The sequence below is a fragment of the Epinephelus lanceolatus genome, chromosome 8 (assembly GCF_041903045.1).
Source record: "Epinephelus lanceolatus isolate andai-2023 chromosome 8, ASM4190304v1, whole genome shotgun sequence".
NCBI classification, from domain to species: domain Eukaryota; kingdom Metazoa; phylum Chordata; class Actinopteri; order Perciformes; family Serranidae; genus Epinephelus; species Epinephelus lanceolatus.
In genome coordinates this window covers 7,368,582-7,396,027 of record NC_135741.1, presented here as the reverse complement: position 1 = coordinate 7,396,027, position 27,446 = coordinate 7,368,582, and the positions used below count along the sequence as shown (strand labels likewise).

The 27,446-nt window shown below is 43.7% G+C and overlaps 1 protein-coding gene across 3 annotated transcripts in view; it reads left to right on the top strand.

Moving 5' to 3' along the window:
* Window positions 1-1,299: 1,299 nt before the first annotated feature.
* The window catches only part of nfatc2a (nuclear factor of activated T cells 2a), a 29,265-nt gene continuing 3,118 nt past the window's right edge, over window positions 1,300-27,446 (top strand). The window contains exons 1-9 of one of the 3 annotated variants that reach the window (XM_033627923.2): window positions 1,300-1,766; window positions 3,707-4,640; window positions 4,754-4,922; window positions 10,054-10,256; window positions 10,385-10,557; window positions 13,532-13,672; window positions 16,490-16,545; window positions 16,674-16,806; window positions 16,979-17,701. In XM_033627923.2, the coding sequence (XP_033483814.1) occupies window positions 1,709-1,766; window positions 3,707-4,640; window positions 4,754-4,922; window positions 10,054-10,256; window positions 10,385-10,557; window positions 13,532-13,672; window positions 16,490-16,545; window positions 16,674-16,806; window positions 16,979-17,701 (2,590 nt within the window). In that variant the 5' untranslated portion in view covers window positions 1,300-1,708. Of the gene's footprint in view, window positions 1,767-2,823; window positions 3,328-3,706; window positions 4,641-4,753; window positions 4,923-10,053; window positions 10,257-10,384; window positions 10,558-13,531; window positions 13,673-16,489; window positions 16,546-16,673; window positions 16,807-16,978; window positions 17,702-27,446 lie in introns of those variants that run through there. The other 2 variants (XM_033627921.2, XM_033627922.2) reach the window with 2 other exon arrangements.

Below are 27,446 nucleotides of genomic sequence, written 5' to 3'. Positions count from 1 at the left end.
AAACAACCAAAAAAAAGAGACAAAATGTCAAAGGGAGAGGCAAAATGACCAAAAAAGACACAATGAGACAAAAAACGGCCTCAAAGAGAAAAAAGACACAGAATGACCTTAAAGAGGCAAAAACTAACTACAGAAGAGGAACAAACAAACAACCAAAAAAGGCCACAAAATGACATGAGACACAAAATGGTCCCAAAGGGACAAAAAATAACTACAAAGAGGGTCAAACAACCAAAAAAAGACAAAAATGACCCAAAAAAAGAGAGGTATGACGAGAGGAGAGGCAAAATGACAAAACAAAGACAGAAAGTAACCCCAGAAAGACAAAAAATAAGAACAAAAGGGCACCAAACAACCAAAAAAAGACATAAAATGACCCAATAAAAGAGTGGAATAAAGAGCAGTAAAATCACCACAAAGTCTGTGTGAGTGTCTCCAGTCCTGTAGGAGAGGTGGTGGGGCCTTTTACATGTCTGTGCCCAGGGGTCCATTTTCCCATCATCCGCCCGTGTACAGTATACAAGATGTGATTTAGTTTCAGTCTGGGGTTCATGGATAAAGTTTGTATGTTTCAGTGACCTGGGGCACTCCTGTGTGTGTGTTGACACACCCTTCACAACACAAGCAACTAACGAAGTTTCATGTGGAAATGAAAAAGTGAGTCTGTATTTTTTTTTTTCTTTGTGTGTGTGTGTGTGTGTGTGAGACAGGAAACATAAAAAGGCTCGAGCACAGATGATCCAAAATATCAGAATCCTGTTTTTTCCTTGGATGCTACCTTATGTAACTTTTATTGCAATGGAGAATTTGTCCTCATGACTACTGGGGTCAGTCTATGTAGTGGTCTTGTTCAGCCTTTTCTTTTTTTCCAGTCAAGTATCAGAAGATGCGGCAGATTTCCATGAGGAAATGGAAATGGATAGTAGCTTCTTCCCTCAATGGGAACAATGGAATTCTCTATATTCCATGTTCAAAACGTCAGCCAACCGTGGCCACTTAAATTCACTCTGAACACAGAGACATTTTAAAACTGAATGTGAAGACAGAGTGAACTGTAGACGGACCAGTCCAGTAAACTGTGTTAAGTAAATTTCATGTAGTGTATCCTGGAGTCAAACTTCAGAGCTATTTCTCTCTTTTCTCCCCCCGCTCTCTCTCCTACAGTGTCCTACAGTAATTTCTTCATCCCTACAATGAAGTTCTTGTGTGCTACTGTCTGAGAGAAGCCGCAGAAATGCCTTGGCGCAGGAGCCGGAGACGTCATGGATTCCTGAGTGTGGGGCTTTGCAGGAAAGCCCTGAGTCTCCGACATGGACCGGCTCCAGGTTTCCATGGCAAAGGCGCACAAACAGGAGGAAACACTGAGGGAATCCCGTTATTTTACAGCATTGGAGCATTATAAACACCCAGAGCGGGGAAGGAAGCCGCTCTTGATACACAAGTAATCCTTATAGAGCTCTAGGAAGGGACTTCATACCAGACCCGCTGCTGTAGCTGCTACGGCTGCATGTTTTTTGAGAAGAAAGAGGAGTTTGCGCGCAGCTGCCGAGTCGCGGCTTGAAGTTTTTTAAACTTAAGAGATTTTTTTTTCTTCTCCTTTTGAACATTTTTAACAGAAGACAGTTTCTTTTGCTATGGTTATTGGCGGAAAGTAATTTTTTCTCCTTTTTTTTTTTTATTTATTTCAATTTTTCGCTTTTTTATCCAGATGTTTAGAGAGACTTGGAGGCTGGCACAGTACCACACCATGAGGTCGATGGATCAAGGTACTGCTGAAGTGTTGTGATTATCTGGTAATCAAAACATTTGATTTTTAATTGATAGAGTAGTGTTAGCCCTGAGTGTGTGTGTGTGTGTGTGTGTGTGTCTGTGTGTGTGTGTGTGTTGTGAGCTGTAATGTCATGTGTCGGCTGTCTAACATTTCAGAGATATTTGGGGATGTTGATGTTTGGGAAGAGACACGCTGCTGGTTGATCGGCGCACAGCGCGTGCCTTGGCATCACCGGGAAGCACCAGGATATTTTGAGGGAAATGTGGAGCCAATTAAATACAGCAGCATGTAATTGTGGTAACTAAATAAAGTGCTCAAAACTTTATTTTATCGGCGCTAAGTAGAGAAGACACTTTGGATGTGAATTAAAAAGTAAATATAAGTTATGACATGCTATGAAACTTATATAGGAGAACAAAAAAAGCGTATTTTATATTTTCTGACTACTGAATTTTGGGTGTGACTTACGTATGATATCGACGCATATCCATACAAATATTCAATTATATTTTTCTCAAAAAAAACTCTGGTTGTCCTTTAAGTGCTCGAATATTTTCCTAGTTTTATGTCTTGTCTTATATGGTACATTTTTGGTCACTGGTTGTGCTTCACTTGAGTCCCATGTCCGAATGAATCCGCCACCAAAAACAGCATAAAACTGAAATTCAAAGTTTGCTCCTTGGTACATTCTGTGCGTCTGTTTTGCTGACTGAGCATTTACTGGCCCGCTGTGTAAAGCTACAACAGGAAGGAACGCCCGAGTATCTGTGCTGCGTCATGCGTAAATCTAGGGATTCCCTCAGGAGTGCGTTTTTATGAAGTGTAAAAGAGCGCGTGGACACGTTGGTTAATTTATCCCATTGGATCCAATCCGCTGAGGGAACACTATCCATCCATGTGCCCGCACGTACGCACACACCTGAACTGATCCCCTGTTTTAAATGATAGTTGTAAATAAGCTGTCCAACAGGTGAGGAGCGCAGTGAACACCCTGCCGTGTCACTGTCACGTGTCAGACGCCCGGGGGCAGCACCAAACTGCGCAGTCTGTCAAAAAAGCCTCACGGTGATCTGTTTGAATGGGGGCAGATAATTCATCATCTCCAAGCTGCACTTTGGTTTCTGTATTTTTTCTCTTTGGGTGCATCAGCGATAAGGGGAGGTGCGAACAGACACAGAGATGAACTCGAAAAGTCCGCATTCGGTGTGAAAATAGACCCGCCTTCGATCTGAAAATAACTGCGGCGAGCTGAAACAGGAAACTTGTGCGCTTCACGTCTTGCAGGCTTACTGATGCATCATTTGACACTTGAGCAGGTTCCACAAATCCACATCAGCGCCGCACCGCCTCAGCCGTGTCTCTGTCGCCAATTTGCCTGAAGTCGGAGGAGAGTCGTTATAGGAAAAAAAAAAAAAGGAGACAGATGACCTCTTTTTATGACGAGAAAGACTTGGAGGAAGAGCTCAGTCGAGTCAGCTGCCCTGATGAAGATTTGGAGTTTGAGTACTTGTTTGAATATGAACCACCTTGCAGCGACTTTGCTGCGGGAGATCAAGGTTTGTCCGGGGCGTTTTGGCAACCTGAGCTGACTCTTGTTCCTCTTTTTGTTTAATGTGGGCTCAGAATTAATGTGTGACCTGTCGAGCTTGTTTATGTGAATTAAAAAGAAAACAGGAAGTAAATTTGACAGGTGTTTCTGACATGTAGTAGCCACGTGAGAGAAAATGTCAACACGAAGAGACTTTCTTTGATTCGTTTGATCTCTTATTTTTAAGTCAGTAATTTGCTGGTGAATCTATCTGTGTCATTCAGAGAGGTGCACCTTTACTTGAGATTAAATGCTGTAACTATTGATAATAGGAAATATCTCCATGGCAACACTGATGTTTTCAAAGGTGTGTTTTGTGATGATTTTCCGTCTGTCCTCCCCTGCAGATGACCCCAACCTTGCACCTCACAAAGTCCTCAGCCCTGAGTCTGAGCAGGCTTTCCCTCTGGAGGTGGCCTCCCCGTACGGCATCAAGTCCTGCAGTCCCTCCTACAGTGACCACAACACTGAGGTTCTTTCAGGATATGAGAACCAGGAGGCTAGACACTACCTGGACAGTACCCGGCCTGCAGGTCTGGCCCTGAGCCCACGCATCGAAATCACCCCCTCCCGTGAGCACTACAACCATGGTCGGGACTCCCTGCAGAACCACCACCTGAACATTAGCCCCAGACCCACCCTCACTGTGCCAGGCCATGAAAACCTCGCCTACCGTGAGCCTCAGTGCCTGAGCCCCGCCAGCAGCAACTCCTCCACCAGCTGGCACTCAGAGAGTTACTCCCCCTGGGCGTCTCCTTGTGTGTCCCCCAGCAGTGGCCAGAACCCCGGAGACCTCTGCCCCAGGTTACAGAACATCCACACTGGTTCCCCGCGCACGTCCCCGGGCACCTCTCCTCGCACCAGCCTAGCTGAGGACGGCTGCCTGGGACCCCGCTCGCCCTCCTCCAGACCTGGCTCCCGCTCCACCTCCCCGCAGGGCAAACGCACCTACGACATGTACAGGAATCCAGGCTTAGTGCCCGGGCACCGCTCCCGCAGCCCCTCCCCCCACAGTGGCCATGAAGATCACAACATAGGTGCCCACTATACGCACAGCAGCCTCGCTGATGCCATGAATGGTTTTGGCACCAGTCAGCCAGGCCTGGTGCCCACTAAAATAGTCAAGACGTCCAACCAGGTTTACACTCTGTACCCAGAGAACCACGCAGAAGGGAACTACTTGGTGTCCTGCGACCAGGACATAAAACCCAAACCTGCTACAGAGAATTTCTTTGTTATCCCTCCGATCTGGTCCAAGCCGCTGGTTTCTAGCCTCTGCAGGTAAATCAGGAAGGCCAGGACTTACTGCTTATTGCTTACACACAAGATACATTTCCATCTAAGCAGCATAACTTTTTCCATAATTAATATCCCTTTCTGTTCATGTTCTGCAGCATCCCTGTGGCCTCTCTCCCCCCGCTGGAGTGGCCGATGCCCAGTCGCACAGAGCAGTATGAGCTCCACATTGAAGTGCAGCCCAAGCCACACCACAGGGCTCACTATGAGACAGAAGGGAGCAGGGGCGCAGTCAAAGCCCCCACAGGAGGACATCCTGTTGTGCAGGTATGGCCATAAACAGAATGAGCCAAGGTACTGGTATCATTTAAAGGTCCAGTGTGTGAGATTGTCAGGGGATCTATTGGCAGAAATTGAATATAATAAAATAAGTATGTTTTCTTTAGGTGTATCACCTGAAAATGAGTCGTGTATATCTACATAGGGAGTGGCTCCTCCTTTATGGAGACCACCATGTTGCACCACCACGTTTCTAGAGTATTTCAGAATGGACAAACCAAACACAGGCTTTAGACAGGGTCATTCGCATTTTCGCGTCAGCAGCCACCATTAGCAGCTCCTCTGCAATGACAGTGTCAGAAAATCATAGACTTTGTAAACATGAAACTGCTTTATTCAGTGTTTTTATGGGTTTAAATCACCGGGTCTGTTTGTTTTGAAGAGGAAGAGACTTCTGTGGATAATTCAGTTTGAAGTAAAATCCACCTGAACGTCTGGATCTTAAGTTATCAGGGAAAAAAGGGGAGCACACATTAGCAAGTGCTGGGCTAACGTCCTGTCTCCATCATGCCAAACACCATTGCAGAAACATTGATTCATAACATGAAACTACTTTATTCAGTGTTTTTACTGGTTTAAATCACCGGGTCTGTCTGTTCTGGAGAGGAGGAGACATCTGCGGATAATTCGGCTCATGGTAAAAGCCTCCTGATTATCTTGTTTAGAAATAAAGTGAGCACACATTCAGTTATCAGAAAATACACATACGGTGCAAGGCTAGCAGCCTGTCTGCAACAAGCCTAACCGCATCTGAGAAACACTTATTTAAATCACCTGGTCTGTTTGTTTTGGAAAGGACGTGAGCGCTGTGAATAATTCGGCTCCTGATAAAAACCTCCTGAGCGTCTGGATGTTAAATTATGAAAAGAAAAGGTGACCACACATGAGCAGGTGCTGGACTAGCGGCCTGTCTCTGACAAGCCAAACAACATTGAGAAAACACTGACATGTAACATGAAACTGCTTTATTCAGTGTTTTTACTGGTTTTAATCACCTGCTCTGTTTGTTTTGGAGAGGAAGAGACCTCTGCGGATAATTCTGCTCACGTTAAAACTCCTAAACAGTGAACCCTGAAGAAATTGTAATTGGGAGAAGTTTCAGCAGGTTGCAGTCTGAAATCCTCACCGCTAGATGTCGCTAAATCCACCTTAATCGTACACACTGTTCCTTTAAATCAGACCCAAATCATGACTTTAACTTTGCAATTCAAAGTGCTGAATGACTATATGAAGGTATCCTGTCAGGGTTGACTATTAAATTACAGTAGCCTTCCAGTTGGGGAGCCTCAGGCAGCCCTGATGGGACGGCTTGCATGTAATGGTATTTCCTACTCATTATGCACCCAGTGGTGGTGGTGGTGTTATTGCCCAGGGCCAGCTGTATGAAAATGACTCTATGTGCTGGCTACTCTCACAGCACCTTTCTATTTCTCACTTTCTGAAACAAATCATAAAGCATGCCCTAACCCCAGACATATGACACACTGTAACCGCCCCGTAGCCTCACCAAAACCCTCACAACTGAACTCAGGTCAGTGAGCAACACAAGCTCTCTGAGTTTCTTTTTTTCTCTGCCTTCCAGCCTAAAATAGTTTGCTGTTGTGCGCCCTCGCCCCCATGGTTTTAACCACACAAGCAGGCCTGTGTTCGTGTTGTCCCTGACTTCCTCTTACATGCTGGTTTGTTGACTGCGTGGGTCTCGTATTAGGAAGCTGACTTGAAGTGTCGAAACGGACGTGTAAAAGAAAATGAAAAGTGCCTGTGGTTAACATAATTGTAGATCAGGAAAAAAAAAACGTGCTAATGTTTCTCTCACAGTCACAACATGGAATTCAACCACAGCATGTTGAAATTAGTCGTGACACAGAGTTGTGGCCGGCTATACGGTCCAAGAATAGGTTCAACTTCCCTTTCTTTGCGTTACCGTGGCAACATTTCAAAGCTGTTTTTGTTGGTGATAGTAGGGACTTGTTGGAAATAAAGCTTCTCTCGCTTCTTTTCCATTTTCTGCCCATCCCCGAACGCCTCACCCTGAGGTCAGTTCTGCCTGGTTTGCCAGGCCAATCAGATGGTCAGGCCTGGCTAGCCACGGCTGCACTCCTTCACCTCGTCTTTTCCCTTCCTTCTTCGCCTCCTTCGCTCACTCTGTTTTCCCTTCTCTCTCCCTCCTTCTCTCCTTCTCTCGCTCTCTCTCTCTGCGAGCCTCGTACCCTCCACTTTACTTTTCCTACACTGCTTTCTGTCATGACTCACTGCTCCTGCCACTGCCATGACAACCGGCCGACCGCTCACATGGCCTGTTGAGTGTTTGCAGTCAGCTTCCTCTGTTTCACTCCATGTGTCAGCTACCTGGATATGGAGCCAGCGTGCTCATTCATGTTGCCATAGTTTCTGCTTACATTCAGCAGCTGCTGTGAAGTCTGTCAGTTCTATTCACTGTAACGATCATTCCTAAAATGTGATTAATGTACATGCTGAGTGAAGTTCTTCTAACCACAATTAAAACCACAGTCTTAAAGGGATAGTTTGGATCTTTTGAAATGGGGTTGTACAAGGTTCTTATCCATAGACTGTACATTACATACAATAGATGTCAGTCGGCACACCCCCAGTTTGGAGAAACAGGCTGGAGTCCGACAGAAGCTAACAATGTACTGCTGTGGATGGGGGTAGCAGCAAAACAAAAATAAATATCAGCTCAAGTGCACATTATATTTAGAGTATTTTCACAGTTCTACCCTGCAGCCAGACAGCAGTTTTTGACAGGGAACTGAAACTGTATATCGTCCTCTTCAAAGCCAAACTCCATTGAGAAAAACAGTAATTTAACATCGCTGGACGCAGGAGCTACTGGTTGACTGCTGCCTTCATCAGTCAATCAGTTTATGTTATTGTGTGACTTAGTGAATAAAACGGTGAGTTCAGATTCACCAAAGTCACACAATACCACAAACTATCTCACTGATTGAGGCAGTGGTGCACTAGCGGCTCTCGTGTTCAGGGAGCCAAAATTACTGTTTTTGTAGATGGAGTCTGGTGGCTGTGACGATGGGGGAACTGAAGCTGTGAACAGCTTCCCTATCAAACCGGGGCTGTCTGACAAAATGGTAAAGAAGTGCTTTCAATATAGTGTTCACTCAAACTGTGCTAGACTTTCTTAGATGGGATTTTTTTAGGTGCCAAAATGCATTTTGCTGCTGACCCCCATCCGCAGCAGTAAGTTGCTTTGTGTCTGTGCTGGCTCTCCTACTGCTTCTCCAAACTGGGGCGTGCCAACTGACATCTACTATGGATAAGTGCGCCATACAACCCCACTTCAAAAAATCGGAACTGTCTCATTAATAGAAAAAAATACCCTCTAACGTATAAGCGTTAGAAATACATCTGATTTTAAATACGGTGTGTATTTCTCGGGTAGTAAGACTTACTGCAGTGACGTTTTCTCTCTCATAAAGGTTAGTGAAGTAGTGTTTGTTCCGTCCCTCTGCACCCAGTTCCCGGGTATATTCTATGATAAAGGTTATGCACTACACTGTTTGCACAAAAACAGCATTTAGATGCAAGTTGATGCTTTGTGGTTTTTGCAGGTTTCCTCAGGAGGCACTCTCAGGTTAAAAGTGACATCTCTCTTTCTCTCTGTCTCTCTTTCTATCTCACACATCACATCTTCACCTCTCTAATATGCATCAGTCAGGCTGGATGTTTATGACAGCTTCAGTCCTGCTAAATCCGTCATCCACTCATGAAAGAGCTAGTGCGAGGCTGTCTGCCGGTCTCTGTTCAAGGCTGCAGAGAGAAGACTTTTACATGTGGGTCTGACACTGATCAGATCAGATGCAAACAGCATCTGGACAGGCACAGTTAGAACAAATAGCTTTGGGGAAACAACAAGTTTGAACCGTATCTCTGTTTCATTGCATTGTAATGGACGCTTTAAATAAGTATTTCACAGCTGGTCTTTTCATAAAACTGGGCTGTCTGTTGTACACAAGATGCAAATACTTTTGAAATTTGAGTTACATGACCAGAAAAAAAAACTAATACCATGACCTAAAATTTCCAGACATTGCACAGCACCGGATGAATAAACACTCCTGCTGTTGGGTGATATAATTCAAGCTTGGGTGTTTTGACACAGGAAACAATATGGTGGCTGGTTGGTAACAAAAGATCACGTATTACAGTTAAAGGTCCAGTGTGTAGGATTTAAGTGGAATTTATACTTCTGCGCCATACCTGCTTTGATGTAGAGCTTACACCGTAGCCTGACATGCATTTCCCCAGAGATGTAACTACGTGTCGTGGCAACGCGGACCTCCTGTCTGTTTCTGTAAGCTGAAACCATTTCCCTCAGTATAAATCCCACTTTAGGAAGATATATTGGTAAAAATGGAATATAAGTATGTTTTCGTAGTGTATAATCACCTCAAAATAAAAATGTAAGTGTTACCTTGGAATGAGCCATTTATATCTACATAGGGAGCAGGTCCCCGTTTGCAAAGCTTGCCGTGTTGCACTGCCATGTTTCTACAGTAGCCCTGAATGAAAAACCAAACACTGGCTCTAGATAGGGCCATTCGCATTTTCACCTCGGCCATCGTAGTTAGCAGCCCCTCCGTGACGAGCATTGTCATAAAAACACTTATTTTTTTCCATGAAACTACTTTATTCAGAGGGACCAGGAGAAGTTTCAGCTGGGTGCAATCTGCAGTCTTCACCACTAGATGCCACTAAATCCCCCTAAATCTTACACACTGTCCCTTTAAACAGTGAGCTAAAGTATGTTCCTGAAAACATTTAAGGCGAGAAGAAGGCAGCGCTGTTACAGAATCTTGGTTCATATTTGATCATGATTTACTGTCATATTTTATGTCATAGAACAAAACGTGATAGTCTCTTAAACTTGTGTTAACCACAGACCTTAATTCAGTCATCTAACCAAAAAGACTTTGAGAAGAGGGAACTGGGAATGGTGAAATGGTAACTCATTTCTGGGTTTCAGGACTAATTCCTGGTGCACTCTATAATGAGTAGCTTGAGCATTAGCCATAGAGCCAACAAATATCCCTTTAAGTGAAGTAAAATAAAAAGTTTTTTTCTTGACTTCTTGTGTCTGCAGTTACACGGCTACAGAGGCAAGGAGCCGCTTGGCCTCCAGATCTTCATCGGTACAGCCGATGAGCGCATCCTCAAGCCCCACGCCTTTTATCAAGTCCACCGCATCACTGGCAAGACAGTGACAACCACCAGTTATGAGAAGGTTATCCACGGCACCAAAGTCCTCGAGATCCCCCTGGAGCCAAAGAACAACATGAAAGCAGTGTAAGAAAATCATAACGTGCATTTGATTTCTGAGTGATTCAACATGTTCTCATTCAAATGCTTTTTAACATACATTTTCCATATCTAGTTGTGCTTATATATTGAATATTCATATTCGCTTCCCACAGAATCGACTGTGCCGGGATCCTGAAGCTCAGGAACGCCGACATTGAGCTGAGGAAGGGTGAGACGGACGTCGGTCGGAAAAACACCCGCGTTCGCCTCGTGTTTCGTGTGCACATACCTCAGCCTGGAGGACAGCACGTCTCTCTCCAAGTGGCCTCGCATCCTATCGAGTGCTGTAAGCAGCTGCACATAACACACTTTTATTATTATCATCATCATCATATTTTTTTTTTTACCTCGTTAAAAAACTGGTTTGATACAATGAAGGGTTTATGCATTCCCCGCGTCTGTTTCCTGTTGAGGTCAAACTGCTGATGTTTTCATCAGTTAACAAAACTTTATACAAAATAAACATTGTAAAAAAAGTAAGCTGCATTTAAATGAGTTTGGAGCTGGGCTGATAGTCCAGAGTCCGGCACACAAAGATGTCTTTATGCCACCAGGGCTTCCATCCAGTAGGTGGGCGCTGCATGTTTCAGTGTCTGTGTATCTGTTTGTATGTGTGCAGTAGTAAAGTCTGTGTTTGGGTACATTAGTACATGTGTACACAGTGTTATTAAAGCTGTCAGTGTTATCAAAACTCAAATAAGGAGGCCCTTTATCTGGCTTTGACTAACACCCTGTTAAAGACATAGCATTCATCATATCAGTGTATCAACAGGCTGCTCCTGTCATTGTAAAAAATCATGACGCAGAATATGATACCATTTAACAATCATCGTTTCCCGTGTATTTTCCGATCACAGAGAGGGCAGAACAGCAGTTAATACCTGTGTGTCGTAAGATGAACTTCACAACAATAGCCAGCAGTGAAAATCAATCATGTGTAAAGTTGCTTACAACGACACCTGTGACACGTCTGTCATGCCTGTTGATAAGCAGACTGTGTCATCGGTGGTGTGTTTGAGGAAGCAGGGCCCCTGCTGGTGTCATCCTCTTTGTTTTATCCGCTTGTGATGTCGTCGGGGGAACAAACTTGTTCAAAGGTCAGGGGGTTGTTTGTCGACAGCTCGCCTCAGTGAGTGAGGAGTTTCAGCTGAGCTAATGGCTGATAATAAGCTACAACATGAGAGAGCAGCACTGAGATTAAAGGGATAATTTGGATCATTTGATGTCGGGTTGTATGGGATACTATAACACTACAGCAGATGTCTACACCTCTAGTTTAGAAAAGCAGGCAGGAGTACTAGCATGGAAGCTAAGCAATGTAGGCGGCAACAAAATTAATTTCAGCTATGTAAAAAATCTATATCAACACTGTATTTTGAATATTTTTACTGCTATTCCTGACGGGGAACTGAAGCTGTTCAATCGCTCTCCTCAATACCAGACTCCATTGAGAAAAACAGCGATTTAACATCGCTGAACACAGGAGCTGCTGGTCGACCGCTGCCATGGTCACTTATTTAGTTTATGTAATTGTGTAACTTCGGTGATTAAAAGGATTAGTTCGGATTCACCAGAGTCCCACACTAACACAAACAAACAAACTGATCAAAGCAGCTGTAGAGGAGCAGCTCCTGTGTTCAGTGAGCTAAAATGACTATTTTTGTCAATGGAGTCTGGTGGCATTAATAAGAGCATAGATGGGGAACTGAAGCTTTTACCGGACTTTCCCGTCAGAACAGGATGTCTGTGACAAAGTGGTGAAAATATTCTCAATATAGCATACACTTAAACTGTTATTGATTGTTTAAGGTGGAACTATTTGAAGGCGGCTAAAATGCGTTTTTGCTGCTGTCCCCATCCACAGCAGTACATTGCTTAGCTTCTGTTTCTCCAAACTGGGGGCGTGACGACTGCCATTTACTGTATTTACTGTAGTACACTGACTATGGTTAAGTGCCTCATACAACCCCAATTCAAACAAATCCAACCTATCAATCGGACTTTTTAACATACCCTATAACCCTGTATTCAAACCTTTTATTCCTGTTCCATCAGATGTGCATCATTTTACGCATATTTCAATAAAAAAAAAATAAAATATCCGCCTGACATATTTGGCATCTTTAAAATCTTTAGGATCTCCACTAGAATTGAAAATAAAGTCCTGTTTAACTGCAGTGACATTTGAAGCATCACATACAGTAGGTAGTATTTATTGCAGTGCTGTGTTATCAGATTGCATCAGACTGTCAGGCGTTCCTCTTATTTTTTCCGCTTCCTGAACAGTACTTTACTGTATATAGACCATAACAGCCTCTTCTGGTACCTGTCCTGAATTGTGATTTGACAGATTTGTGTTGCTGCTTATTAAAACTGAAAGCGGGGGGGGGGGTGATCGTTGAATGACTCAGCATCACCTCGTTATTGTAAAACGTAGTCACTTCTTGGTAATACATTGTTTGTGCACTTGTGAGGAATCAAAACTTAATCAAGCTTCCGGTGAAGTGTTGCTTTATTTCGTACTGTCGTTTAGGCTTGCAGCTAACGATTTTCATAGCCATTAATGTGCAGAGAACTTATTTGATTATACAATTAATGGTCTATAAGATATCCAAAAACAAGGTAAGGTAAAACTTTTAATGTCCCTAAGGGGCAACTGGAGATACAGACAGTAATTATGAGTACAACAAAACAGACGGTACAATACATAACACACAGAATCCAGTCTCACACACTGTCAGGGGTAAATCATGGACAATTAGTGGTCACTGCTGGTTAAGATAAGTGATTGCAGACAGGACAAAGGACGATCTGTAACGCTTAGTGCTACATTTAGAGAGGCAAAACCTCCGCCCTGTTTGAAGCATCTGAAACTTGACATGGAGAGGATGTTGAGAGTCTGAGACAATAGACTGAGCTTTAGAAGTTGTTCTTGTTTTTAAGGCTAAGATTACCAAACCGACAATGTTAAAAGAAAGAACAGACTCTGAAACTGCCTGGAGGTGACGTCTTCAGCTGTCTTGTTTTCTCACCAACAGTCTAAAGCCAAAAGATATTCAGTTGACATTGAAATTAAAAGGAGAAAAGCATTATGAAAACAGTAGTTTTTCTGTCAACCGACTAAACGATCAATCCACTAATCATTTCAATTCCAGTACAGTTAAATGCTGGTTTATGTGTTAAATGTTTCCATATGTGAGTGTGTGTGACAGCAGATAGACAGTGAATGTAACACGCCTCCCCTCTGTGTGTGCCGACAGCCCAGCGTTCAGCACATGAGCTTCCCATGGTGGAGAAGCAGGACATTGACAGCTGCTCAGTTCTGGGAGGCCAGCAGATGATCCTGACTGGGCAGAACTTCAGCTCTGATTCCAAGGTCATTTTTTTGGAGAAAACCCAGGGTGAGTGGCACCGAATCACATCCTCCCCCGCACCACTCACAACCTTCAGTCATTCTCTAGACGATATTTTGCAACAATAAACACATGCATTGCCCAGAAACCTATTACTAACCCTTTGAAACCTTCAGGGTCTGTGCATCTGTTAGTTCTGCTATGACACAACACAGTGTCACAGTAACACCACAACACCAGTGATAACAATGACTCATAGGTATTCATGTCAGTGTAACAGGTTCATAGCTTTCACATTTCACCACCAGCTTTGTGGAGATGGAGCCACATGAGTTATTTGCATGATCCAAATGATAACACTGCAGCCTCACTTCCCTTTGCCCTTTTCTCCCTCGCTGACATCCATGATGTCTTATCACTGCTCAGATGAGCCTTTTGTTGTGTGATGAGTAGTTCTGTGTGTCATGTGTCAGGTCATGTATTTGTTGATGCCTTTGGTTGACATGTAAAGAAAGATTTCGTCCCCCAAATGACCCTTTGTGTGTTAAATAATTACCCTGTGTTATGTTGAAATCAGGAGGAACACTTTGTCTTGCATGCCTCCTGTGAATGAAGAATCCAAAAATTGAGAGAATTCTTGATATCTTAGTCAAAGTCATAGCAGTCCATGTCTAACAACAGCAAAAATTTATCAAAACAGATGTTTACGAGCTTTCACACAACTTGTGCAGTATAAGTTAAGTCTCATTTATTCTGTTGTATGCTCAGTACTTTCTGACAAGGGACTGAAATGAAAGTTATGCTCCCCTCAAAGCCAGACTCCTTTGACAAAATCAATAATTTTACCCTGCTGAACACAGGAGCTGCTGGTCTACTGCTGCCTCGATCAGTTAGTGTTTTTGTGTTATTGTGTGGCTTTGGTGAATCCGAACTTACTCTTTAAAACACCGAAGTCACACAATAACACAAACAAACTACAGATTGAGGCAGTGGTGGACTAGCAGCAGCTCCTGTGTTCGGCAGAGTACAATTACTGTTTTTGTCAATGGAGTCTGGCTCTGAGGGGAACATAGATAAATTTCACTTTGACTTCAGTTCCTCATCAAAAAGGGACGTCTGTTTGGGGGCCTGAGCATATGACGTGACCGATGAAAGTTGGGTTATACTGCATGAGTTGTGTGAGAGTTTGTAAACAGATGTTTTGATATAGTTTTGCTGTTGTTAAACCTGGACCCCAATCACCTCAATTCATCAAGAATGATCTCAGTCTTTGGATTGTTCATTTACCATGAAGGCATGCATTAAAAACAAAGTTTTCTACACATATTCAATGTAACATGGGGAGAGTAATTGATAAACAAATGATCATTTTGTTGGTGAAGTTTTCCTTTAAGTGCATCTGGATGGAAGGAAAGTATTTATTTTTATTTTTACCTCCTATTATATAATGTTAGATTCTGTTGAAGGTGGACGGTTATGTTAAAATACTTCTCTGATATTGTGACTCACTGACTCCACTGCTGTCTGAGTGCTTGGCTTTTTAAATGCAAGCTCTCCACAGGCAACCTCAACTAAAACTTGGACCCACATGCCCCGGCTCCTTTCCTTTTTTTTTTCTCTTCTCTGGGGTTCCCTGCCGCTGTGTTACGACACACCACAGTAATGGATAGTAAGACAGAGACGGAAAAAGAAATCTTACGAAGAGGGATTGCCATTGTTTTGGAGAGTTTCTGTATGACACAAAGTTCTGGACCAGTGCAGCTGTGAAATCCCTCTGAATGAGAGACAGCTGCCTCTGGCTGGAGCTCCCCTGGCTCCTGTGCTGCTTGGACAGGGAGGATTGTATGGAGGGAAGGAAAGCTTCCCCAGCCAAGTCAAGCCTTTTCTCGGGCTCTCTCTCCAGCTCTTTCGCTCCCCCCTCCTTTCCACCTCCACGCACAATTATCTCCACAGGGAGAACAAGAGTCGGGGTATCCCTGAGAGTAGAATTGCAACAAAACGCAAACAAACACAAACGCCAAGAAAGCAGTAGTCATCACGTTTTTGTAAGACGTGGAGAGAGTTGATCATAAAAATAAAGTTTAGAAAAAAGCAAAGAAAAATTGGCAAGATGTGTGGAATCCCCCTTTCTCCTGCTGACTCATTTAAGCCATGTGTTTTTAATTTGACAGAGGGTTTCCCACCTACAGTAACATTCAAACAGGGCTCACTGCAGCACATGTCGGATCATGTGTTGGGGCAGATGGAGTTTACATTTACCAGCACATTTAGTTTTCTACTTTTTCACCTCAACGTCAGCTTAAATGTAAATGTGATGAGGTGTGATGTAACATTACATAAACCGTAAAGACGTGGAGCAGAGCGAAGCCTGCACTTCTCATCACATCCCAGCTAATGTTGTGTTGCAGTCAGCGCTGCATTGGAGGGCACTCAGGTGTGTCTTTAACAGCCATGTGTCCTTCTGATTAATGGATGACTGTATGTTTGTGCGGGACCATCTCCACCTTTAGATGTCCTTGGTGGTGTTAGAGGAAGTGGTTTTAAATGTGATAATATCTACATGCACAAAGAGGCCTTTTCTGTCCACATGAATTTGGAATCAAATGGGTAACATGTTGCCAGTAAGACCTTACGGTGGCTACAAATCTATGGTATATAAGTGTGTTTGAATAAGGGAAATGAAATGAACACAAAAAGTGTTTTGAAAGATCTCAGAAAAAAGTGATTTCTCGATTGTTTGGGATTCAGATTTTTCCAAATTTACAGGCTCGAGACATCTTGAAACAATCAACCTTACTTACTTTACTGCAGAGTTAATTACCACATAGTTTAAGACTCGGTTTTCTCCTTCTCTCTTCTTTCTAGATGGGCAGCAAATCTGGGAAATGGAAGCAACAGTGGACAAAGACAAGAGCCAGCCTGTACGTGTAATATACGACTGTTTGTATGATACCTGTAAAATACACCAAACGTGTCAGTTGTCATGACTTAGTGGTTCAGTTCAAACAAGAAGCTCAGTGTCAGTAAATAACAGAGCCCTGTCTTGTAGAGTATGCTGTTTGTGGAGGTGCCGTCCTACCGAGACACGTCTGTCTGCCACTCTGTCAAAGTGAACTTCTACGTCATTAATGGCAAGAGGAAGCGCAGCCAGCCTCAACATTTCTCCTACACACCACTGGCATGTAAGAATGCTGCTCAGCCTCTTTGTGGTATGCTTATATTAATTACACCGTGGGATGTGGATGTAACATAATGATTATTGTTACACGGAAAGTCTCAGTAGGAATGGTTTGAAGTTCACACGCCCTCCTGTTGATGTTTATAATTATGTTAATAATATCTTTGATTTTTCAGCTCCATCCATCAAGACAGAGCCTATAGACGAGTATGAAGCAGACCAAATGGGCTTTGCCATGCCTCAGATTTTGGGCTTATCCCCTCATTCCTACTACCACAACCCACGCAGCGTCCTCCATCCAGACAATGGCCTGGTGTCCGGCATGGCCTCCTGCCAGCGCCTCAGCTCCAGCCTTCCAAACCAGGATGCACGTTTCCAGCAGCAGAGCCCGGCCATCGTGTACTCCCGCGGGGGGAAGAGTCTGAGCGGCAGCCCTGGCCTTTATCATCAGACTGGAGGGATGATGCCCGACCCCCACCGGTCAGTCCTGGTCCACACGGGCTCCCCGGCTCAGTCTGTGGGTCCGATCGGTGCAGGCCAGCACCCTTCCATCATCCAGTTCTCCCCCACCAACCACCACCTGCTCCGCGGAGGAGACCCTCAAGCTCTCAGTGCTCCGCAGCCCGACAGCCAGCAGATCATCTACTGCGACGGATACTCCCCACAAGCAGCCGGCGCCCACTCACCCACCACACCCCCCCAGGCTCAGACAGCGGTGAGCCACCCTCAGCACTATCCCACCGTGATCCAGCAGCAGCCCTACGTGCAGAAGGGGCAGCAGCAACAGAAAGGCCGAGCTCCACCTGGCACGGGGCAGATGGAGGCCCCAGGAGACGGACAGAGGAGGGTGACGGTCAAGGAGGAGAACTTGGACCAGGCCTACCTAGATGATGGTGAGTGTAAGTTAATGCTTTTATACTCTGTGTGAGTGGAAGCTTGGTGTGTTCAGTGTGTGTCTTTATTAGTAAAGTTTAGTGAAAAAAAAGCAGGCAGACAAGTGATGGATATGTGTAATTCCCCTTTTTTTGAAAGAGACAGATGAGAAGAGATTGGACTTTTCAAAAGAACAATTCAAGGATATTTACAGTATGATCTACGTGCTATAGTATCGCTCTGAACAAAGCCAAAAGAAAAGACTCACACTGTTAAAACAATCCTTGCCAGGAGGTGCAGTTATGTTCCACTCAAGGTGGAAATAACAGGGATTATGAGTCATATGTTTATACTTACTCTTGTCAACCCCATTACCCTCTGACAGAATTAATGTCAGGCCACATCCAGCAGCAGGCACAAGGTTGATCCCCATCCTTACTTTGGAGTTAAAGGTTCTCCAAACTATATTATTACAATAAAATGAAGTGGTACATTCTTTTCTATTCCTCAGTCTGCGTCAGCCAGGTGAGCTGTAAAGGCAGCTTGAGGTCGTCCTCGCGTCTTTCATTCAACAATGTTCATTCTGCCGGTCGCAGGGGTTCGTCTGGCACCGCCACACATCAGGAAATGAGCTTTTTTTCTCTCTCCTGCATTAAAGACAGAGAGGGAGGGAGAAAAAAGTGTCACTCTCCTGACCGCCTGGACATGTTGACACTGTTATGAAGTGAAAAACAACTTCCATGGCAACCATTGTCAAACAGTGGAACGGGCTGCCTGGGAGAGCTGGGGAAAGCCTCTTTGTTTGTTATAGTTGGCCGGGGCTTCTCCTTGGCCTTATGCCCCTCGATTCTGCGGGGGAACCCACCAGAGGATTAGCTTTTTTTCCGACCACGGGATTCTGCCAATCTGGCACAAGAAATTCCTATTTGCAGCTGCTCTCCTCCAGAAATCCAGCCTGATCCCTGTAAGATAGCGGGAGGGCGGAGGGTAGTTCGCAGGAAAAGGGAAGGGGCTGCGTGTGTGTGTGTTTCAATGGAAAAATTGAAACGAAGAAAAAGGCCAGCAATGGAATTTGTGTTTTTTGGATGGAACTTGCAGGGTTTCCCTCCGCAGTAAACAGCAACAGGGCTGTGGGTTGGTGAATTAACACGGAGTCAGAGGAACAGTCAAACTGGGCCTCCTGTTTGATCCTCCCATCATCAAAAGGTGATGACGACCGGTCGGCTTCCCAGGGTGCCTCTGCATCTTTGTTCAGATTTAATTTTAATTTTAAAAGCACATTAACTTCTCTCTGGAAATCTTGTAAAAACTAATTGTAGAATTAGCAGTTACTTAATTTTAATCGCCTTCTTTTATCCTGGGAACTGCAGGCGATTTTATTATTTTAAAACTACAATATAATGATTGCCACCTCTATTATACTACATCCCTAAATATTACATATTTGGTTTTATATAAGACCTTATTCATAAGGCATTAACAGTTTTCTGCCCTTTGCCAATCTTCCTACAGGTGATAAACCACCTACCCACATAATTGTTGGGTCTACTTGTCAACACTTTAATAAGGGGAAAATAAGGGGGGACTTCCCGATATTTCAAACATTGCGAGAAGATAAGCGAGGGCAAAAATCCCCTCTGTGTTTGACTGCAAAGGTGTCAATCCTGACCACAAAACAATCATTTAAGTTGGGACCATCAAACACATTTTCACCAAAGTGAGATTGTCAACATTACTCATCAAGACATGTGTTTCAGTCTGTAGTCATTTTTGAAAAGAGGGTGATGCCACATCCTGGTATCGTCACCGTCTTGTGGTCGTTAACTGTCACATCTCAATATGCCTGAACTGTGTCAACCTGAGTGAAGAGTGATAAATGAAAGTCAGGTATTTGTCTTTGTGCCAAAAACTTGGCTCTCAATCTCCCACACAGACGGCTCGTATCTTCAACCCTCACACAAGTTCCCATGCCTCCTGTTGGTAGGCAAACAAGACGAGGGCTGTTGATAGATAAATACAAATATCAATATCATCAAAAGATGCGTGTGGGAGCCTGCCTTGCTTTTGGACCAAAAAGGTCAAGAATGTTGGCATGTCTAACTGCGTGCCACATAGTTGGTTTACTGAAAACAGTAAGAGAGCCACTGGCGTAGCTTACAAAGGCTGAGAGTGACAGATTTAGTGGGTGTGGAATAAAGCCCAGAGGCAGTGGAGCAGGTGAAATTGTTCCAGCAGGTAGAGATCAGGGCAGGAGAGATAAAGCACACAGCAACAGCCTGGTGGACACGCATTAGTCTCAGCTCACTTCCATCCCATTTAAAAGGCCTGATCAAATACACAACTTAGCTGTATCCAGACGGGGCTACAACCGCAGTGATGAGCACATGACAACTGCTTCAAGACACTTAGCGTTTGAGTTGTTTCAATAAGTTTTGTCATACATGTGGTTTTTTGTTTCTCAGCCTCTTTCAGGTATTCTAAAAAACACCCACTCACATCCATATTTACAGTGCAAGATTCATCAGTTGCTGGGTGTGAGGGTAAAAAAAAATCTTAGATGCATCTTGAGTCTCTTGAAAGATTTTGTCTTGATGCAGAAAAGTAAATAATTGGAAATGTAAAACCTAAGCCTTAACTTCATGATCACCTGTAACAATTTTGTAAGACCAGGCTGTACGTTCCCTAAAGCTGAACTGGTTGGATGGTGACATGTAATGGATGGAAAATGTTCTCCAGTGGCATTAATAAAAGCTAATATAAGAAAATGCATCTCTTTATTTTAATTATGGCTCATTACAAAAATGCTGTTTCAAAAGTAGCAAGTAGTCAAATAGTGAGATAAAATACATCTTGTATAGACATCATAAATTTTGATGCATCGATGTGCATCGAAAATCATTTTATAATGACAGTAGCCCTCTGAATTGGACTTGAATTTTGAGGTTGCTGTACAGTAGCTGTTCCTTCACATGACATAATGTTCACCATACCATGTTCGAGGCATGTCACAAGTAGCGGATACCAGTACCAGTGAAGTTCCACGATTCTCGATACCCAATTCTTAAACATACACTTCATTAAAAACATCAAATTCAATTTTATTTAAATCCCTGATGATATGCTTTGAAGGCATAGTAGTCTTTTTGGGTTCATGAGATTTTGTGGGCAAGGAAATATATTAATATAAAGCCTACAGCAGTGGCTTCCAACTGGTGGGTCGCGGTCCAAAAGTGGGACCATTCCCATTTTTGCAGTGGGAAAGGCTGCGGGTCCATTCTGAAAGGACCGCAAGTGACTCGTGATGTTGTTGCACTTGTACATGTAAGATGTGATCGATGGTCTTTGTGGTAGGTTCTTTTTTCCACCCCTCCTCCACTCCAAAAGCCAACAGTAAAAAATGACATTGGGGAGCACAGCGTTTTAACCAGAGCAAGACATTTTTTGGAGTAAGACATTTTTTTAACTCTTGGCGACCAGGAAAAAAAGCCAGAAGTGCAACACTCAGTGCAGAAAAAATGCTCAGTGCCTCATCATGCTGCTGGCATTTGTAGCAGCGTGCTCTTGTTGCCATCTTCTGCATGTTGTTGTTGTTCTTCTGTGCTAGTAGGCGTTCTTCTTCCTTTGGCATTTAAATGTCATAGTGGAAAACCTACAGCCGTATACTTTGCCCCAGCAGGTCTGTAAGAACTGCATCCCCGGTACCCAAGGTCCTGAAGAAAAATGAGTACCATCACCTTTTCAGAGTTTTGGCTTTAACTTGGTACCAAAGTTTCAGTTCTCATGACATCTCTACCATGTTCACCACCTTCATTAAGTGTGTTAGCACTGCTAACATTAGCTAATTAGTACTAAATGGAAAGTGCAGCTGATGGATACCATTAGTTTTGCAGGTACTGGACAAATTTAAACTTTGACCTGTTGGGGCCACTAGATGAAAAGTACAATTCATCCTAAAGGGAACATCAGTGTGTGTACCAAATATTACAACAATCCATCCGAAAGTCCTTTTATTCAAAACAATACAAGTCAAAGGATCACCAAATTTTTAGACAATTCTCTTCAGGCTGGGCAGTCTTGTGCTGACTCCATGGATGAACAGGTTGTCTGACAAACGATTACAAGATCTCGTCTTTGTGAAGTGTAACCGCTGTACATCAAATAAGCTGGACTGTATGGGTCCATCCATGTCCCAACCCTCACCAACGGTCATGAGCTCTGGGTAGTGCCTGAAAGAATGAGATCGCTGATACAAAAAAATGAGTTTCGAAATGAGTTTCCTCCGTGGGGTGTCTGGGCTCAGCCTTAGAGATAGGGCGAGGAGCTCCGAGTAGAGCCGCTGCTCCTTCGCGTTGAAAGGGGTCAGTTGAAGTGGTTCGGGCATCTGATCAGGATCCTCCTGGGTGCCTCCCGTTAGAGGTGTTCTGGGCATGTTCCAATGGTCGGAGGCCCTGGGGCAGACCCAGAACACGCTGGAGGGATTACATATCTCATCTGGCCTGGAAACACCTTGGGGTCCCCCAGGAGGAGCTGGAAAGCCTTGCTGGTGAGAGGGATGTCTGGGGTGCTTTGCTTGGCCTGCTGCCCTGCGACCCGGCCCCGGATAAGTGAATGAAAATGGATGGATGGATGGATGGATGGATGGATGGATGAGGGAGCAACTCAAGTGAGTTTATTTGAGTGTGTTTGCCAGCTAATTGCCATTAATCTGCCATCCATTTTTACATATGGGTCCATGGATTATTGACTCACTCTTGGAGCCAGCCTCCTGTGGCCACTACAGGAACTGCAGTTTTTGGCACTTCTTCGTTGGCTTCATTTTTCAACCCTGGTGGTTGCTACTTGCGTCCGTTGAAAATGTCATGGCAGTTAATCTCATACCGTAATTGTTGCGATATTTCAGTCTGGACCAAAGTACTGACTGACATACAGTACCAACTAATGTAGATATTGCCATCTCCAGAGCCATGCTGTGAATGTGGCTAAAACTTTCTTCTGGAGTTTATTTGAAGCAGTCTGGGTTAATCAAATCCTGTGGGTATCTTCCAAAGTTAGTATTCTCAGTGTGAAATTCTCTCATTATGTTCTCAGGAAGAAAGTTTTGTGCTCAGAAAGACCATAGCATAGGAAATACCCAGTTGTTTCAACTCCGACTGCTGAAGTCCCCAAGAGGCTTCAAGTGAACTTTGGAATATATTTCTGCACAGAGGAGTCTTCCATTGAAATCAGATTAGAAAGGGACTACAAGTGTGGAGAATATGAATAATAACAGTAGCCAGTAACTCTTTCACTCTACAATTCGATGTGTGAGCATTGTTTGAAGACTTGAAAAAATGTGAGCGCTGACACACCGGATCTGTGGTTAGCTTGGCGGTTAGCTGTGAGTCCACTCACTCTACTTGCTCTTTTCTCTCTTTGGTTTTTAGCTTCATGCTTTCATTACAATCCCTCATCAGCCATGGACGCACTGTGCACTACACACAAACACATACACTGTATTAACATGCAAATACTTGCAGACACACAAACACACACATTCCAGCTCGCAGCAGGCAGTGTGCAGCGACTGAGTCAGCTACTGTACAGGGTGTCTCTCCCTCTCTCCTCTCACAGTCGGTTGGTAAACAGTGCAGCTCATTGGTGCGGATCTCAGGAGCCAGACACTCACCTATTGAACAGACTAGCCCGAGTGTTCCCCGGGCCAGCCTCAAATAGCCGATCCGTGCCAACCCTTCATTAGATTCAGTAAAGCCCCACTGTATGTTGCCCCACTGCGGCACTCCTGCTGCTTCTCTGAGCTTGTTTTATGCTCAGGAAAAATCCTGTGGCACCGTTGGGGAGATGAAAGTTTCTTTAAGGCATTAGGTGTCAGAGGGAATTCCACTACAGACTAAAATAAACAGGGCTGCTGATGTTGTGACGACAGAAGAGCACCCAGTTTGGCTGTTGCTGCAGTTTTTGCAAGCCTCAGATGCTGATCTGGCTATAAAATGTGCTCAGTGTTGGGCTGCTGTAACGGCCTGTTTCTCTTTGACATCTGCAAATGATCAGATAGAAAAAGAGACAGACAGAGATTGGTTTGTTGTATGAAGGAGAAGATCGGTCTCATTGCTTAATTAGATTTAACAACACTTCACTGGAGTGGGTGCTACGTCTAAATAATGTATATCCATTAATTCCTGTGCTTTAATTAACACCTCCTGACTGCTTGTCTTAATGGAGCTCTCTATGATATTCAGAGCATATCTATGATTCAGAGGTTGTCTGCACACAACTCTCAACTTTGAGGTAGTTGAGACAGCAGCTAGCCGCTAACTGTGCTAACAGCAAGTACAGTTCTAACAATGGCTATAGTGCTGACACAGGTAGCGGTTTTAACAAGAGGGGGACCAGAGAGTGGGTGCTTCGATATCAGCTGTAACCGCCACATGAGCAGGGCTACCCATTGTTGTGATGGGCCACAATTCTGAAGCCATGTCAGCCCGAAAAATGTCCCATTGGACTTAAAGCCCATTTCTAAAATCATCCCAAAAATGAATGCCCCTTGCTAGCGGCTATTTGACAGCCTAATCGCCAATAAAATATGTTTCGATTATTCGTTTCTCTAAACCACAAATTCATTACATTTGTCAACAGTGCTGTGGTAAATGTGTGGTTAGGTTACGGCCCAAAAAACACTTGGTTTTGGTCAGGAAAAGATCATGTTTTGGGTTGAAACACTCACATGTGGTGATTCAAAAGTCACTGGAATAGCAGGGATAGGTTGATATAGAAAACACCTGCGTTTGGTGGCTCAAACACTCCTCGGGAACGCAGCAAATGTAGGTAAAAATACCGGGATCGGTGGCTCAAATGCAGCTGGAAAACTGAAACTAACTGTGGGGAGTGTGTATTTTCAGAGAAACAGGACTTCAGAGCAAAGAGCATTTGTTTTAGGGATAACAGGCTGATGAAGAAATTTACTTTAGGACCAATAGGACATTTTTCTGACTAATAGGGCTTCAGGATTTTGGGCTGTTGGAACAATAGCACAGTGCAGAGCAGCGGCAATTAGCTAGCTACCTAGTGGGAAACAAACTCAAGACCCACATGCACTAGTAGGGCTCGGCGATATGACCAAAATCTCATATCACGATACAGGTCATTTCATATCCCGATAACGATACATATCACGATATAGCACACATTTTAATCCAATTAATAAAAAGTTGTGCAAAAGATGGACAGACACCAAATGACGAAAAATATTGACATAAAAAGTGTAATTTGGGTCACAACGATATAAACGATAGCGCAAAATATGAACGATAGACATTTTTCTCTCATCACACGATATATATCGTCATATTGCACAGCCCTATGCACTAGCATGCATTGGCGGTCAGACTGTCTTCCACAACAAAGAACATAGAAGCTCGGAATAAAAAACACTCATCGATAACATCAGTGTGACATCATTTCCTCCTCAGGACGCCATTCGTCAAAAATATCTTTACACAGCAAAAAGTGATTTGCTGCTATATGAATGCTCTGAATATCATACAGAGCTCATCTAAATAAGAATATCACCGAGCAACAGCTACTTTTTTTAGCCAATTTTGTGGCAAGCTGTTCTGCCCTCAGTCTCTTATCTTTTTTGAGATGGTGTTGTGTGGGTGAGGTGGTGTCCGATTTTATTTTGCATGTGTTTTAATAGTTGCACTCTTTGCCTCGACACTATGTAAATCATGTCTTTTAATAGAGCACACACAAGCCAACTGAATAAAGTTCTTGTACAGTACTTCTAAAATTAGGCAGTGCAAGGTAGCAACAACTAGTATTTTGTACAGCTGGTGGTTCTTTCAGTGATGAATCATCCGAGTATTATTTTTTATTATTCACTCATCCCGTTGAGTTTAAGGGAAAAGTTCGATCCTTAGCCTTCTTGCCAATAGGCTTAGTTATGGTAGCTGCACTCTTACAGCTAATAGGCTACAGCCAGCGGCCAAGTGGCTTAGCTTCGCATAAAGACTGGAAATGGGGTAACATGGAAACAGCTAGCCTGACTCAGCCCAAAGGAAGGGCGTAGGATTTGTTTTTTACATTGGTGGGGACACGTGACACGGGGAGTCCTCCACCAGAAAACTTTGAGTATCAAACACTTCCTGTTTTCTGGTAGCCTAATTTTTATGCACCAATTTGTGCACTTTCTTCCAAAACATATGGTGTAAATTTCTTTAACTGTGTCAAAATAAAGTCTTCTACTTTCTTCTACTACTTCTACTTTTGTTTTCATATTTTTATTGGAGATGTTCTAAATAAACACAAGCCAAGCTAGCTGTTTCCTCCTGTGTCCATCTTGATGCTAAGCTAAGCTAATCAGCTGCTGGCTATAGCTTCATAATTAGCGTACAGAGAGTGTAATTGATCTTCTCATCTAACTCCCGACAAGAAAGCAATTAAGCTTAACAAGAACATCTTTTTAAGAAGTATTAAAACTACAATAAAATGTGTGTCCCAGTCTCTTAACTCACACTTACCCAAAAGAACCACCAGTACTGATATCCAGATTTTAACACGAACATTTTTAAACTTTAGTTGAATAGCAGAATCCCAAAGTGTAGCCCGTTGCCATGGCTACAAAATCCCAGTCATGATATGTGCTCTGTAATGGCTTGGTTGCAGGCAAAAAGCTTTTTTGGCCCACTTTGAAATACTTATATTACTCATCGACCCTAATGAGTTCCCCGAGGCATGGTGGAAGCAGTGGCACCAGCGTATAATGTCTCCGAGTGCCAGTGTACACAGGCACACACACAGTAGGCTTCCAGGCCCGGGCTCCCAGATAAACACCAGAGCTCCACACAGACGGTGTGGCATATCTGCACACATGACATGTCACACATGCTCGCCATTCTTTCCTGCTCAAAGCAGAACTACCTGTTGAAATATGACTGTGTTTAAACAGAGGTGAGCAGCCACAGGTAGCTACACTTCCTCTTCACATTGATGTCAGTGGTTGTTTTATCTGCACAGACACAGCAAAGCTTCAAATCCTTACAGATGTCAAGAATCTCTATACAGAAATACAATATTTTGTTTCATGCACCCACCTGCACATCATGATTCTATTTTTAGAACCATGACGCTAAAAGTTTCCATTTCAACCCCCTTCCTCTTCTGTTGATGTGTATACACACACTTTTTATCATCCAAGCAACAGGGAGTAATCACGTATGGGCTCTTGCATAGCTCTACCTCTAGTGGTTACTCAACATTAATGCAGCCTTTATCTGCCTTTCATCACAGCCCTCACAGAAATGTCACAGACTACAAGGCAGGGGTTCTCAACTTGTTTTGCCCAGGGGCTGCTTTTGCAGTATGACAGGAGGCCAGGGACCATTTATAATATTTACCACTAAATAATAAAGAAATTGCTTGTTTTAAACCCTTTGTCCTCACTCATCTTCGCCAAGAGGCAGAACCAATGTCAGCAGCCTCCTGCAGGTCAAGTGTTCACAAGCGCACTTCTTGGATTTGAGGACATTTGGGGCTTAGCTCTGACCTCTGTCGGGGGTCTGGGGGACTCCTCCCTTGGCAGGTTTTTTTGGAGGTTTATTAAAAAAAAAAAAAAGCTCTATGTTGATGCTTTGTTAATGCACTCTGGGGATTTTTTTTGTACTCTGAATGCAGTTAAGGTGCCAGTGTGAATCAGCATATTTTAATTGTGAATTAGAAAATGGTCAGTGGACCACGGGCACCCTATCACTGGCCAGATTTGGCCCACAAGCCACA